This window comes from Oreochromis niloticus, linkage group LG14 (genome assembly GCF_001858045.2).
Source record: "Oreochromis niloticus isolate F11D_XX linkage group LG14, O_niloticus_UMD_NMBU, whole genome shotgun sequence".
Lineage (NCBI taxonomy): Eukaryota > Metazoa > Chordata > Actinopteri > Cichliformes > Cichlidae > Oreochromis > Oreochromis niloticus.
Window position 1 is genome coordinate 33324720 of NC_031979.2, and position 16468 is coordinate 33341187.

Sequence of the window (16468 nt, forward strand, 5' to 3'; positions counted from 1 at the left end):
AGTTAGAATAAACAATGAAATTCAGCTTACATATAAATGTTCTTACAGTTCGTACAGTGCTGTGAAAAAGTATTTCCCCCTTTTCTGAATTGTTTTCTCTGTTTTTGCATATTTGCCACAGTTGTATATTTCAGATTCATTAGACATATTTAGCAAATGTGAGATGAGCCTTTTTGTTCTTCTTAGTCAGCAATAATTTTTACATTGGAGCTCTCCCGTGAATGCCATTGTTGCCTAGTCTCTTACTTATTGTTGAATTGAGAACACTGAGCTTAACTGAGGCGAGTGAGGCCTACAGTTCTTAAGATATTTCTGTGACCTCCTGGTCTTAGAGTAATTTTGGTAGGTTAGCCACACCTGGAAACATTCACCACTGTTCCAAGTTTCCTCCATTTGTAGATAAAAGCTCTCACTGTGGTTTGCTGGTGTCCCAAAGCCTTAGAAATGGCTTTGTAACTCTTTCCAGACTGACAGATGACAGTGACTTTGTTTCTCATCTGTTCTTGAGTTTTTTCAGATCATGGCATTATGTGCTGCTTTTTGAGATTCAGCAGTATTGACTAATCTTGATTGAATGTGCTTGGTTGCACCTTTGTAAACAGTCACTCGGAATAGCAAATAACCTTGTTATCAAAGATCAGTGAAAGAAACAGGAATCTTGTCCTTGGCATTCTTAGTCTGCACTGGAAGCCCTGACTCTGGTGGTTGTGTCCTGAGGCTCTTAAGATGATTGGTCCTTTCAAAACTCACATACTCCTTTATCAGGCAAGGCTTTCACTGATGCTGAGGTCTTTTAAAATTATCTCGATTAATAAAAGTTCAACAAATATCACTTTGTCAAAGTTAAAGTTGATAAATTGGAGGAGTGACCGACCCCGTGCCACGTGCCCTTTTCTTTTACCCCTCAGGCCTGCGGCAAGAGCTCCATGGTGCTGCACAGCTATGGCATGCTGCTGCCCTGTGGCATTGATAAGTTCCAAGGCACAGAATACGTGTGCTGCCCCGCCTCTCGCACCGAGTCCACCCAACCTTCCCTCCCCTCCCAGGAGGATGACGAAGATGAAGAGGTAGAGGATGAGGAGATTGACGAGATGGACCTGGATGAAGAGGAGGCTGTCGAGGACAGGTGAGCAATTGCGAAGGTGGAGGGCAGAGTCTGCATGTGGTAATGTTCATGAAATATTGCAAGCAAAATATACGCTGCGTTGGGAAGGGCGGATGTAACTGGCCATCTGGATGAATTCAAGTTTTGTGACATTGATCCATGGCAGCTGCTCTGTCTCTCTTGATAAATCACTCCTTTCAATGGCTTACACCTCTTCACTTAACCGACTCTTTCCCTCATCAGCGAGACACCAGCTGACGAGCAGCCCACACAGAAGGAGGAATTGGTAGATGAGGATGAAGATGAGGAGGTGGAGGACGAGGAGGAGTACCACTATGTCTATGAGGACGAGGAGGTTGACAAGGAGGATGAGGATGAAAAGAAAGAGAGCAAAATATCTGACAACCAGGATGAGGACAAGATTCTACAAGAAGTGAAAGGTTTGTAATGTGCTGTTAGATGCTTTCATATCATCCACTCAGCCCCCCTCCCTCTAACTCTCCCTTTATAGGCACTTGCCACTACCTACGTCTTAAATATAATCAAACCTTTTCAACCTTTCAGCTAGATCCAGTTATACCTAAATCTCCACCGGTCTGTAATTAGATCAGCTGAGCTCACACCAGATACTGTGATGAACTGTTCTTCTTGTATCAGACTGAAGGGACATATCACCCTTTCTCATTCTTAGATAAGTCCAGCTCAGGCTGAACATAAAGGAGGTGTTGAATCATGTTATTATCTAGTTTCTGTAGTTTTCTGAGTGTTTGTAATTGAGACTGCTGCCCAAAATGGCCGGTTGATCTAACAAGCTGTCCCCTGGCAGCGGTGTGCACCCTGGAGGCTGAGACCGGCCCCTGTCGTGCCTCCATGCCCCGCTGGCACTTCGACATGAGCCAGAGGAAGTGTGTGCGCTTCACTTACGGTGGCTGTGCCGGCAACCGCAACAATTTCGACTCAGAGGAGTACTGCATGGCCGTGTGCAAACGTCTGAGTAAGTCTTACGTGACAGAGGCCGCTTTGACAAACCCTCCGCTCTCTTTATCTGTTTGTGTCTTTGCTGCAGACTTCCCACTGAAAGCCTTCAAGGAAATTATAGATGTAGTAAACAGAACACCTGTTCTGCAGTCTCTCACTGCTTCAATCACTATAGCCGTTCTTTCCATGTTACTTCACAGCCACGTCTCCTGAATATACTCTAAGCTGTTCTCTTTTGCTTTATTTTTCCAAACAATTATTTTTTATTACTTATTTCAGTTTAAAAAAAAATCATATCAAAAGTGACAGAATCTTTTTGGTGCAAAGAAGATATTTTTTATAATCCGTTAAATTAGTTGAAATCTTTTTAAATGTGAATCAGATTTTGTTTGATATTTAAATGATGATGTAAACCAATTTTTCAAATTACCATTGATTTGCTGCTTCTTAATCCATCAGATTGCAGCCTTGCATCACTAAACATAATGACATTTTTCATTTACTTTTTTTATGAAATAGTCTATTTGTAAAGACAAGATATAGCAGGTTCATTACTTTAGTGAAACGCTCTACTAATTTTGAACTGCAGACATTTTCCATATTGGTATTATCTAGTAGAAAGAAATCACAGTTTCATTAGGTTTCATTTGAATATAAAATTACTTGAATAAAATATTGGATACTGGAAATTTTATTTTCTTTCAGTCTTCTGCCTGACTGTGAAATCGTAGTTCTCTGTAGCTGTAAAAGAGAAAACTGTAAAACGCATTTAAATTTTAAACTAAATTTCAATCTAAAAAAAACCACTCATACTTCCCCCTTAGTAGTCTTCCTCTTTCTTCTTCTTTGACGGTCAATGTTTGCTCCCGGCATGAGTTTGTTTCTGTCTGTCTATCCGCAACCTGTCTCTTCTGATCACAGAGCACTGCAACTATTTTTGTTAGAAACCACCAGCATATGTCAGTCAGTTGCCTTTTTCTTTTTTTTTTTGCGCCTGCAGTGATTTACTTCCCATCAGGTTAGACATAGTTCACAGTTGTAACCAACTGGATTTTTTTTCTCCATTTTTAGGGACTGAAGCTGCTAAATTTAGGAATTAGAAAATAAAGGTCCTTATTTTTAACCCATTCCTCTTTTTGATGATGATGGGGCCAAAGTGCTTGAGGTGTCTTTCTATTTGCCAGCCTGAAGCAGGACTGTTTTTGCAAGTTGCAGGGATATGAGGAGGGAGCGGTGCGTGACTGTAAAGAAAAGAGCCCTCTGGCCTCACCCCCTGTGACCCAGTTGTCAAATACGGAGATATTTCTATTAGTGTCGGAGATGCGACCTGTCAGCAGAAAGCCGATTGGAAGATGAAAAGAACTGAAATGGAAAGACTGTCAGATTCTCTTAAATTTATCAGACTTACTAAGGGTGGAAGAACGCCAATGAGAGGAGTGCATCTGTGAGGATTTGGGTCCAGCTTCAATCTCCTTTCGCCTTTCAACTCTCTTTCTCTCTGTGCCCACTTGTCTGCCTGTGTGTTTGTCTTGCTGCCTACCTGTTTCTGCCAGGATCAACTGGTCTGCTAGCCCGTCTCTGTATGTGTGTCAGTCTGTCCGGTTGTCAGTTTGCTGCCCTGACCTCTCACCGTCTGTGTCTGACTTTGCAGCCATGCTCCCGACTCCTCAGCCCACCGATGATGTCGACATCTACTTTGAAACCCCCGCTGATGACAAGGAGCACAGTCGTTTCCAGAGAGCCAAGGAGCAGCTGGAGATCAGACACCGTAACCGCATGGAGAGGGTGAGTTTACCAGCTAGAATCAGGACACTGATTCCTGGGAGCCAATATGTGAGGATCTTTCCACTCAGCTGCACCGTGTGACCACATTTTACATGATCTCAGATGTTTTGAAGGGATCTTTTTCAATGAAGCTGGTAGATTTTTTTTGTTGCATCATTGGCAGTCAAATTGACATTTTTAGGAGGAAAAAGAGCAAGTGTAACATTTATTATTTATTATTTCTTTTTTAAATAATTTAGATGTCACATAAATTAGAACATTTGAATTTGAGAGTACAACAAGGAACAAGGTCATACTTTATCAGTTTCCTACCTACCTGGTATTGTTTTCCCAACAAAATAGCAGTTTTCTGAGTCACAGTAGGACTTCCTTTTATCTCCACTTCACTTCCTTCGCTCTCTATGCACTTCTCTCTCCAGGTAAGAAAAGAGTGGGAAGAAGCTGATCGCCAGGCTAAGAACCTGCCCAAGACTGAACGACAGACATTGATCCAGGTAAGACACTGATCCTTTCCCATGGGAGTCGCCCTCCCTCAGTTTGTCCCTTTGTTTGAATGAGGGATGATGGCTTGGGTCCCTCACTCCCTGTACCATTAAAGATCCCGTTTCCCTGGCTGTTCTATCTTTATCACTCTAAGGCTAAATGAGGACATTGTTTGAACGGGAAAACTTCTAAATGAGTCCCCAAGTCCCTTAACAAGCCTGGAAGGCGACATGAATGAAACTGAGACTTGTGTTTTTCTGTTAGTAGAAACTGAAAGAGTGCCATACAGTTTAGTGTGCATATATAAGATTTTGAACTGGTTTACAGCACTTCCAAGCTATGGTGGAGTCCCTGGAGGAGGAAGCAGCCAGCGAGAAGCAACAGCTGGTGGAGACTCACCTCGCCCGGGTAGAGGCCATGCTGAATGACCGGCGCCGTCTGGCCCTGGAGAACTACCTGGCTGCCCTGCAGGCTGACCCCCCCAGGGTAAATGGCACACACCTGCCTCTCAGAGCAACTTTCTCATCCTTACCTTTCTCCATCTGGATGTTTCTTTTTCCTTTCTGTAGTCAATTTGAAAATAAATCTACACGTATATTTCTGTCAGGCCACATTTACCACCAATTGCAGCTAATCTCATATCCTGCTAAAAGAGCCTCTGACAACTTGCAGTCTATCGTGAAGAGAATGGATTACTGCACCCATAAAAACACATATCCCAAAATCCCCCAAAGCACAAAGTCAATCACATTTCACCCTACAGCTATAATCCTTCTGTCGAGTTATTTTTAATTCCTTTTATCTAATAGACTTTTGATGCTTTTTCCCAGCACACAGTTTGGCACTCGGTTAAAAGGTGCTGGTCACCTTTCCAGCACCACCAGTGTTAGGTTTATCAGCAAAAAGGGAATTGATTTAATGCCTTCATTTGTTCTCATTTCAAGTTTAATGACGTTGCCAGATTTAAGAGTACAGCTTTCGTTACACCTCCAAAACTGTTAATTGCGTCATCTGTAGTCTGGTGCTATTTCTGTAAGTGCTGCAGAAGATTTTATGTTATGTTTTATGTGAAGTTAATTATTTTGCATTCTCATTGTTCTTCTCCTCAGATATATGACGAGCAAGAGAAAAACAATTTTCACTTATTTTATGTCTAACATGTCTAACATAAAGCTGAAGTGATCATGTTTAATGAGAGGCACATAACAACAAAAGGGCTTGTCATTTTGAGGATTGGTTTCTTAAATGAACTTAAATCTGATTAAATTTGAATCCTGAATGAAACATTTGGCTGAATGAAAACTATGAATATCACTTTTTGGTTTATAATTAAAAATTAAAAGGAAAATGCATTACAATGCATGTCAATTATACTCTCACGAAACAGGAATATTCAATCATGCAACAGCCAGTGTTATACAGAATGTTTCCAAGGCCATATTGTACCATTCGACCCAACTGATCACCCTGCCCCATTTTTCCGCAGCCCCACCGCATCCTGCAAGCCCTGAGAAGATACGTCCGTGCTGAGAACAAAGACCGCCAGCACACCATCCGCCACTACCAGCATGTTCTGGCTGTTGATCCTGAGAAGGCTGCTCAGATGAAGTCACAGGTCAGTAGGTTTGTTCCTGATAATCATCACTAATACCTCATTTGATTTAGGTTAAGAATTGCCAGGGCCCAGAGGTAATGACATAAAATCCCCACATTATGAACGTGTGATTCAGGAAATGTTTATCTTTTTTTGTTAGAATTAATTAGATTAAAACAGCTAATCATTTATCAATGCGTAATATTTCGCGTTTGTACAGTTCAATTTTCTTAATTGGTCCCTGCAGCTGGTTTTGACAATGAAGACGTAATGTATTGGACACCGTCTCAATAAATCTGAAACCTCATGCCGAGCCAATCTAAGATCATATACTCCTATTTATGCTCAGACAGGGCAGGGATAATGATGTCTCCTGCTCCTTTCTGCCCTGTTTGTAAGTGTGTAGGAGGTAGAAAGAGTGTCTGTTCCTCTTAGCTGAAGCCCAGGAGGAGTGAGTAGGCTTGTCTGATGGAGGGAGGGTGAGTGCTTCATTCACTTAAGCCTCAGCCGAAGATTAACATTGCGCAGGTCTTGTGTAATGCTGGACTCTGAGCGGCTGCACGGGGATTTGGCTAGAAGCTCCTCTATTAGATGTACTCGCCTCTGTGTGTGTTTGTGTGTGTGTGTCAGTGCCCTTCGACACCATTTATAGTTATCCTCCACCATTACTGATCATGCAGCAGATGGATGAAAAACACAGTAAAGAGGAATGGAAGAGACTTTGTTTTAAGATAAATAGTTGGATCTGGGAGATGGTAAAGGAAAAACGATCTATGCTGTTGTGCCCTGACAATGTTTTTTTTTTTTTGTTTGGTTTTTTTTTGCCAAGCCTAGATCCTCTGTCTTCCTAGACTCATTTTCAGTTTTACCCTCACCTGTCTGACTTTAGCAAGGTTGCTTGATGCATCAAAATTGCTTTTTCCAACATGGGGACAATGTAGTCTCCTTAATCAGGATTGCTTCTTAGACACAAACAGGAAGGTGCCAGCGGGGCTGCAGAGCACCTTTAATAGGGAAAGGTGCATCATTGCCATCTGTTGCTGGCGCTGGTGCACTGCAGCCATGTGCTGAAAGATTAAAGCAGTCAATCATCATAGTGGGAAATAAACACCGGTTACCTGCCAAAAGCTGGTCAGCTTTGTCTGTAGGGGCTTTTTAATTCCTGCCAACCATTTTGGCAGCAAGAATATTGAAATATTTCTCCTCTTTAAACATCATGTTGTTTATAGAAATAGTGGTAGTGACTGGAAATGTTTTTGGACACACCACATTTTTTAAAAATCTTTTCCATCAAACGAGTTGCTTTTATTTTTGCAATACTGTGATATGGTGGCGATCATTGGGGCCGACAGGCTGCAGATCCTGTCAGAGCCGCTCGGCACTTCAAGACTGATTTGAATATTACACGCAGCAACTTGTTTTATGTTTGCAAGTCAGCTGGCTGTGAGCGAGTCTGGATTCAGCTCAGGGAATATGCACACTTCCTGAAAGCGTAATTCTTCTATATCTCTGAGGCGGCTCTGTTTAAATGTGTGGTCATGAAAAGCTCTCTTTAGTTTAGTACATTAATATACTAGTTGGAGACCAGAGAGCTGTCTGCCCTCAAGTTTGTACTGTATAGTGATTCATTACATTTGGGGAAAATTTTAAGTCAGTTTCAGTAATACTGATAAATAGCATTTTCACTTGACATGGGGCATTAGGGCAATGTTTTATTCTGCTACAACACAAAAGTAACGTCTTCGTCTTCTCCTTTTGTGTCCTTTTCCCAACTTTTCCCCTTTTTTTTGTCATTATTTCCCTTCAGATTTCAGTTAGATTCTACCTCCTTTTCCTGCTGACACCAATATCTGAAGATTAATTTTAATCTTTTCACACACAGTGACAAGAGGTCACTGCACGAACAGCTTCTCTGTGCAAATTTCCAAACATGAAAAGTCAATACTGTAATCTGAGATATTATTAGGTGACAAAAGGTAACCAGTGGCAATAAATAGGGATTTTTATGGGATAATCATGGTTTTTTTTTTTTTTATTGAATTTTATTTTATTTATTGGTTACACTAATAGTTGGCAATTCTCTCTGTTATTAATTGTCACTGGTTTAATGTTACAGTAATCGAAATAAATAGATGTGTTAAATACCATAAAATTAGCCATTTAAACTAATGTTTCATGATCCAAAAACATAATCCTTCTTGATCATTATTAAGGATTTTTAGCTTTCCTATAAAATTATAAATTGAATTAAATTATGTGTCTTAAATGGGAAACACTTTTGGGGGTCTTTGGGAACTGATGCTGAATTTGAATTATCAAAGCTCTGGTCTCCAGTTAGTGGATTGGTTTTAATTAAACTAAATGGAATCATGTGCTAATTTTTTTGTCACGTGATACCCTGTTTGTTTTTTTTAATGCCAGGTGATGACTCACCTGCGAGTGATTGAGGAGAGGATGAACCAGAGTCTGTCACTGCTCTACAAAGTGCCATATGTGGCCGAAGAGATTCAGGATGAAATTGGTGAGTCGTGTTCAGTGAAAGATCCCTGGGCAGCTTGATGAAGTCAAAATGAAGTCAATACGTCACATTTTCTCTGGCCCATTGGGACTTTTTACTTGTATCCTTTGCCATTAGTCTCTTTGTGTAGAAGGAAATACAAACACTAAAAGAAACCAGATGGAAGGTTTTAGCACTCCAATTATTAAAAACAGAGAAAAGGCTGAGTCGTGGAAAATTGAATACAGCTATGCAGCTGTATATACAGCTATTACTCTGTTTTTAAGGCGCCTCTGCTCACAACCCCTCATTTTTCCAATTAGACCTGTTGGGACGTAGTCATCTCCAGTGGTGCAATTTAAAGCAGACAGTGTCCACTCATTAAAATATTTTTTTCTTTTGTTTCCTTGGCTCCGTTAAAGGAACCATAATATACTGATGCAGCACACGTTAAAGTGGAGTGGGTGCAGTGACAGAACTGGGTCACAGCTTTCGCCGTGCAGTGTTCTGTTGGGAGTTGTGCAGATTTACACGGAAAATAGCTCTCAGAAAAATAATAATTGGTAGTTAGCAGAAATGAGAACAGACGTTTCTTGCAGCAGTTCTGACTGCTGGGGAAAAATATGCTAACAGTAATCGATGAAGCTTATTTTAGAAACCGCTGCTGCTGCCATGTCCTCAGTTTACAGGTGTCGGCATGTCCCCAGGTTTATACTCTTGTCATTTGCCCTTTTCTGCAGATGAGCTACTCCAAGAGCAGAAAGCTGACATGGACCAGTTCCTGTCATCCATCTCAGAATCACAGCCAGATGTCACCGTCTCATCAGAGGAGAGCGTGGAAGTCCCTTTGTCTGAGGGCAAACCCTACCGGCCCATCCAGGTCAAGTCCTTGGGGTCCCGTCCAGATCCAGAGGGTGAGCAGCTCCAGCCTCAGACACAGTCACGAGCAACATCGTGAACAACGCTGTGGCTGTGAGGAGAACAATAGGCCTTACACATAAGTCTTTCTGAAGGGCAGTGGTGACGAAGCATGTTGCACAGTGAAAGAGAATAGGTTTACATTGTGTTTTGAGCCAAGCAAATGTGCACTGTAGTCCACGGTTTAGACTTATCTGCGCCTGCATATTTCCCACTGGCTTAGCCTTCAACACAGAACTGCTAAGATTTTTTTAAAAGTCATAAAGCCTCAGGGTCTGCTACTAAGCTTGAGCCAAAAGCAAGGGGGAAAGAAACAAGCAGTTATGGTTCTATTCTTTTTTACATGTGCGCCAAGCAAAAGATTGAATCCTCAAGGAGAGAAAAAATGATGGATGGAACGCTTCCAGCGAGAAGGAAGGCAAATTGCTAGTAGAGCCCCAAGCAACATTTAATATCCAAGCCAACAGCCCAGAGGGCTTAGACAGAGCTAGCCAATTCTAAAATGGCTCCTTTTCTGGAGTTTAGTTATTTTTATCATTTATTTTTGGATTCCTCCCTGCTGAACTCTTCCTAATCAATTAACACAGCTTGATAATCCTGCCTTTTCTCTTCTTACCTGAGTTCTTTTCTCTTCTCTCCTTTCCCTTTTCTGACCTTCTTTTTTCTGTTGCTCATTTCAAATGCCAAGGCGATCTATCAGACTCCCCACGTGCCTTCAAGAAAGGTTGGTGCCTCTGTTGCATCTTGTTTTTCTGCCCCCACTCATCTCCCCAAGCCATTCCCATCTACTATTTTGTTTCACTCTGCTCCTTCTCCTCTCCCTTTCGGTATTCTTACCGTTTCTGTTTTATCAGAAGCCATCTGGTTGTTTTCTACTTCTTCTTTTTTTCGTTGGCCCTCAGCTACTTTTTGTGCTTTTTGTCATACTAGGATTATCACTTCATGGTAAATAACACATTCAGTGGCTTTGAAATCAGGTAGAGCTAGGTCACAATGAGCCCCGCGTCAGAGACACTCTTGTGTGTTCGTTGTCATCCTGTTCTCAGTGCATTTGTCAAAATACCGTAATTATTTCACCTCCCACAAACTCATTTCCCTCCTCAGTTTCCTTCTTCCTGATAGAAGTTGGTAGATTTAGTGTCCCTGTTTGAGGCTCAGTGTTTCCTCTGCTAAACCACAGTCTGAAATACGCTGTTTAATCTGTTGATAAATGACTTAAATTCTTTCTTTTTTTAGTAAAATAGAAAAACTGCTTCAGGACTTATCAAATCTATGTACATGAGTGGTCCCATTGTTCCCATGGTGCTGTGACTGTTATAGCTGGATATAAGATTATGCAGCATGCAGTACAATCTGATAACCTGCCCTGCCAGTGTGACTGGCATCACTGCTCAACGAGGCTTGCAAACGTGCATGCTTGTCCCATACTCAATCAAAAGACAGTTTTATTATTCTTAAGTGTTTGCTACTGACTAGCTTGGAGCACCCGCCAAAAGCAATAAGCTGATACTGATTGTTGCTCTCATTACCTTTTCTGATGTGTTTGTCCGTTTTATGAAACTGTAAGCGTGACATATATTTTTGAAGATTTGTATGAGTTGAACTACAGTGACACGGTTATTTGAGGGATACAAAATACCAGGATATTCACAGTCGTTTAGTGGGGTCTCGTTCAGTGACTCACTGCATGTTTACAGAGAAATTGCAGATAAATGCAAAGCACCACTTCGAGGGGGCCTTTGTAGAAGGTCAGTGTCATGCTCACAGTGCTCGCTCTGTGCTGAAGGGAAGAAAGGTCTTTGTTGTCACCAGTGAACTAAGGAGACTGATGCAACGGGTGCAAGGACAGTAGCTGGATATCTATGTGCAGCTATCCACCACCAATACCGCCGTACCAGTTTGGTTGTTTGCTTGTGCTACCTTGCTGTTATTGACCGTGCTCCTTTACCTCCTCCAGGGTCTGCCATGTCTGGCTTAGATGGTTTAATTGGTGCTGAGGAGAGAATCATCAACAGCAAACCAAAGGTCAGCGAGAATGTGGTAAGAGCTCTATTGTCAGTTTGTGAATGTGTTCGTGCCTCAAAACCTATTTTTCTTTCTGACTTGAGAGAAGCATTGTTAAAGCAAAACACAGGACACGAACAGTTAGATATCATTCCAGTAACCCCAATTTGATACAATTGTGCTGACAAATTAATGAGTACACTCTGGTTTCACATAGCTCTTAAGTTCAGCATTTAATGAGACAGATTATTCCAGTAACTATGTTGTCATAGTTACGGCTAACTAACACTGAGCTATTTGCGTGTCTGCGTTTGGCTTCTGCCAACCGACCCTCATTCAGATCAACTCTACACTTTGTTCAACAGTCATTGCATGTTACTTTCCTTTGCCAAGCGCAGCAGTCTTCTTCATGGATTTCAAATTATGCTTGGCAGCTGTGTGCGCGAGTGTGTGTGTTTGCTGTTTCGCATGCTAATCCAACATCAACTGTAAAGCTGCGTGTACTTTTGCGTGTCTGTGTTAACGTGAGTTATGCAAGTTTTTTGAGTGCATGCATGTGTCTTTTTGGAAATGCTAGTGGGTTGTTTTTTTTGTTTGTTTTTTGAAAGCGAAGCAATCTGGAAAAAAATGTAAAAATGGTGGTGACAGCTAAAATGTTCGTCGTGATTATGTTCTGTGACAAACAGACTCTGGACTGCTCTGTCTCTACAAACAGCAGATTTAGTTTCTGCCTCCTGAACACACCCACTCCACTCATAGCGCTTGTTCTTCAGACCGGGGCTCTCAGTAATGAGAGGCTGACAGTCTGCATAGAAAGACTTGTTAACTGTGTTCCTAGAAGAAAGTCTGTTGTTGATGCTTGCAACCCCCTTCCCTCTCTCCTTCCAGTTTGAACAAGACAGCTCCAAATGTATCATCACCCAAACACAGATAATCCTTAACAGTTTACTGCGTTGCACATTCACACCCTCTCACTCTCCCCCGCCTCTCTCTTCCTATTTCTCTCTGTCGTACATGCACGATCTCACACACACGTTGTGGTGAGTGTAACCTGGGCTCCCCTGTCTGTGTTGACAGGTGATTGATGAGTCACTGGATGTTAAAGAAGTGGTTTACAGTGCAGAGAGAGTCAGCGTTATGCATGATGATGAGCTGGTGAGTACAGCAGCACCCTCCAAAGGGCTCTCTGGGGAACTGTAGTTATCAGTAGTGGGGAGAAGATGGAAGAAGGAGGGAGTGTGGGAGTGTGCAAAGACACCAGTTCTGCAGCTGATGGTTGTGTAAATAAAAAGAACAGAATTTATTTTTTTAAAAACAACAACTGCACTGAAACAGACCCCTGAACCCCTCACTTTTATCACCGTATTTTGTTGAGTTTTGGTTATTTGTGCATGGGTGCATGCTTGTTATGTGACTGTATTTGAATGTACACATTGAAAATCTCAGTTCATATGATGAATGTGAATCCACACAAACTGGGCGTGCTCAGTTTATGTGTGAGAATGAGCAGTGAAATCCCCTCCTCCACCCCCCCCCGACCCCAGTGGCTGTCCACATATGATTAGTTTGTGTCATATGTGTCAGGTTACATTGTGAAGATGAGCGGAGGTGACTGCGATTGTTTGCATATATCGAACTAGCCAAGATACTACACAATCCTCCACAAAGATACCTGGCATGCATGTGCACACACTATTCACGAGTCAGTCGTGTCCCAAAGAACAAAAAAACGGATTTTGTCTCTATGGTTTCGTAACATAGCTTAAAGAGTCGTCTCTTTTCCACTCAATTTATTTTCTAATTTTAAAGCAACTTTGAAGGAAGGCTGAAATCTCACTTCAGTCCACTCTTGTTAATAATTTACTGTCTTGGGTTTTAAAGAGAAATTCTTACATGAATTAGATTATGACTATTGATCATGATAACAAATTACACCTCATGTCACAGTTGCAATTGATCTGATTTTATGGATTTAGCAGTGAACCACCTACAAAACTTACCCAAAAAACGATCACTGCCAACAGTTCTCTTTAAAGGGACAGAGAGTAAGCAAAGGCAGTAGTGCCTTGGGAATCTGTGCAGCTTTGCACAGCATAGCAGATCTACTTTCAAATGACATGTTCATATTCATGTTTCCACTCATTATATGCATATCACAGAAGTAGCAGCTACCACAAGATTCCTCTGTACCCTAAACATAAAAAGGTCCAGGGGGAATCTTGTGTTCAGATGGCTAAATAGAACGAAGTAGGATGAGGTAGCTAGTACATACATGCAGTGTCTTCATTATTGCAGAAAAACAACTTCACTGTTTCTTTTCATTGCTTCAGTGGTCTGCTGTGTTTGCATGTATTGTCTCCTGACTGCTCTCCCTGTCTTCCCCTGACTCATTCTCCCTGTTAGGAGTCCTACCGCCCTCTGGGAGAAGACTTCAGCTTCGGTAGCAGCGCACTGATTGGCTTGCTGGTGATCGCGGTAGCCATAGCAACTGTGATTGTGACCAGCCTGGTGCTTTTGAGGAAAAGGCAATATGGCACAATCAGTCACGGCATTGTGGAGGTAAGCCACCTGTTATTTGGAGGGCACATAACCACACAGCAGAGCTCTCTAATGAACTGTGGCTCTTATTATTTCAAGTATCAGCTAGCTATTAAATTATCAGGATGTATATGAATAAAGCTGGATATGGAAATGCAAATTAGATTATTGTCCCCCTGCAGCATTTATGTATGCCACAGCATGAAGAGTTATTATATGTTGTAGGCCCTTGTAGTGGTCTTATTTTTTTAAAAGTGCATCTGTCTATCTATCTATCTATCTATCTGTCTTGCAGGTTGACCCCATGCTGACACCAGAGGAACGACACCTGAACAAGATGCAGAATCACGGCTATGAAAATCCCACCTACAAATACCTAGAGCAGATGCAAATCTAACCAGAGCCTACATGGGGCGCTGTAGAGTCTGATAAGAGGATGGCAACCGAGGGGGAACATACTACTGACCAACATGATGCTATTGTTAAAATCATTTGCATACATCCAAACTCCATTTACTGGTTTGTTCAAAACAATCCTTAAGTAATGCTACTACTTCTACTACTGCTACTATTGTACTATAGAGCTCTTTTTGATCATGTTTCTTTTCAAAAGGTGATGTATCTGCCAGTTTGCATAACGGAAATTGTGATTCTGCAGATTTATCTGTAATTATCATACAGCTATCTCAGATCAAGATGTATAACTTTTTTTTTTTGGACATGTCTTTATTTTTTTTTGAAAGGCGAATCATATTAAATTTCATTATTTTTGAGCAGCCATCAATAAACCCGCTTACTAGACACTATGCTTTTTTTTTCCCCATCATGCAAAGTGTCATTCATGCAGTTTCTGATGGTATTCTCAAAACTAATTGACGTTTTGTTCTTTTTCCTCTCGATAGATTGCTTGTATATGAAGGTTCTTTGTACCAATTAAAATGTTTAGTGAAACAACAACTGAGAAAAAAGTGAAATCATGAATTATTTACTTTCTGTTCTTTGTTATGATAACAAAATGCCGTATACATATACAACTGAAATATATATAAGAATAGATGTTTTTATTCCACCTTTTTTTCCCCAGGGGAGACGTTACGAGTTGGTTTAGGGTTCTTAGCTTTGTGGTCGTGAATGTTTGCAGGCACACAATAAGAAAGCTTCGGGGAAGGTGTGCACAGGCCCCCAGCTCAAATACATCTCACAAACCCTACTCCAAACCCCTTCACTAAGTGAATGTGATGATGTATTCCCTCCTACCCACACAAATATTTTATCATTAGGGAAGTTCAGTAAATAAAAAGACTTGCTGACATGTGTTACATAGTTGAATGTATTATGGAAGCCATTTCCATGCTATGTATTTCACAGATGCCCTTTAGGTTTTAATTTCAGTGTAGTGTCACATAAACTGTGAGGTGTGCAGTGACATGCCACAAACAGACAATGTTTTGTTTTTAAAGGGGGTTTTTAAGTGTTGCACAGGTCATCTGAAGCAAAAACACAGTATAAGTGAGGCTACTCTGAATACAAATTTAGGAATGATGTGCATTAATGTTCTAGCTGGCTTTGCTGGTCTTAAAGTAAAGAACAGTATGAAAACTTATAGCAGTGCTAGTCCAGAGGCACAAATGAAACAATATGCTGTAGTATGGAACAAGAAATCTAGGAAATGACTCAGTCTACATTTTTGTGAAAAAAAAAAAGTATGAATTTTGGCTGGTAATAAAATTTTTGATTGTTTTTATTGGGATGTGTAACAAATTTTGCAGTGTTGATTTTGGGATTTTGGCACTGGGACATGCTGGGCCGACCATGCATCAAAGCTACCTGAAAACAGTTTGGAGCTGGAGGGCTGTGCAGGCAGACAGAGACACACAGAAAGTTGAAGCTTGGAGAACTGGTTTCTGGAAGAAAGATTAAAGAAAAGCAACTTGTGTAATTTTACAGTTAGAGATCGACACAAACAAGTAAACTGAATCCTAGGATCCTCTTTTCTCTCTCTTTATCTTAGTATTGTCTTTGTATGCCTGTATAGTTGATGTTGCAATCATGGCTTTTTTCCAGAGGATTCCATGTGGTGTGCATTGTTCTTATATGAAAAATATATATATATATATTTGAGTTTTTTTTCTTGTTTTCTATTTTTCTTTCTCTTCCTGTGACAGTATCTCTGTATGTGACTGTCTCACTATGCACCCAAACGGCTTCAATCTTGTAACTGCCTGCTTGATTGTGGAGGGGACTGGGAACTAATATATTATGCATATTAGTGATTTAAAACATTTTGATTGACACCAGTGGAAACAGATTTATGGTTACAAGGGGGATACACATCAATAAACTCACAACTTACATATGGGTGTGTTGTTTTTTGTTTCATAAATAGCTTCTTTTGTAGTGGGAGCAAAAGTTAATTGTTAAGAAGTGCTTTAATTAGACCTTCAAAGTAATCTACACATAAAAGCTCAAGGTAGAAATAATAATAACACTAATTTCTGTCTGATCGGCAGTCCGAAATGCAATCATGTTTAGTTTAATGAAAACCAGAAAATATAAGCGTTTAAGA

General features: G+C 40.9%; 1 protein-coding gene across 9 annotated transcripts in view; it reads left to right on the forward strand.

The window, feature by feature from the left end:
- Positions 1–16256, forward strand: part of aplp2 (amyloid beta (A4) precursor-like protein 2) — a 52077-nt gene extending 35821 nt beyond the window's left edge. Inside the window, exons 5-18 of one of the 9 annotated variants that reach the window (XM_013266769.3) lie at positions 909–1126; positions 1349–1545; positions 1932–2099; positions 3735–3868; positions 4288–4362; positions 4679–4837; positions 5838–5966; positions 8367–8466; positions 9183–9356; positions 10049–10084; positions 11318–11385; positions 12442–12519; positions 13768–13923; positions 14198–16256. In XM_013266769.3, the coding sequence (XP_013122223.1) occupies positions 909–1126; positions 1349–1545; positions 1932–2099; positions 3735–3868; positions 4288–4362; positions 4679–4837; positions 5838–5966; positions 8367–8466; positions 9183–9356; positions 10049–10084; positions 11318–11385; positions 12442–12519; positions 13768–13923; positions 14198–14299 (1794 nt within the window). In that variant the 3' untranslated portion in view covers positions 14300–16256. Of the gene's footprint in view, positions 1–908; positions 1127–1348; positions 1546–1931; positions 2100–3734; positions 3869–4287; positions 4363–4678; positions 4838–5837; positions 5967–8366; positions 8467–9182; positions 9357–10048; positions 10085–11317; positions 11401–12441; positions 12520–13767; positions 13924–14197 lie in introns of all 9 variants that reach the window. The other 8 variants (XM_005474799.4, XM_025898046.1, XM_013266771.3 and 5 more) reach the window with 8 other exon arrangements.
- The last annotated feature ends 212 nt before the right edge of the window (positions 16257–16468 follow it).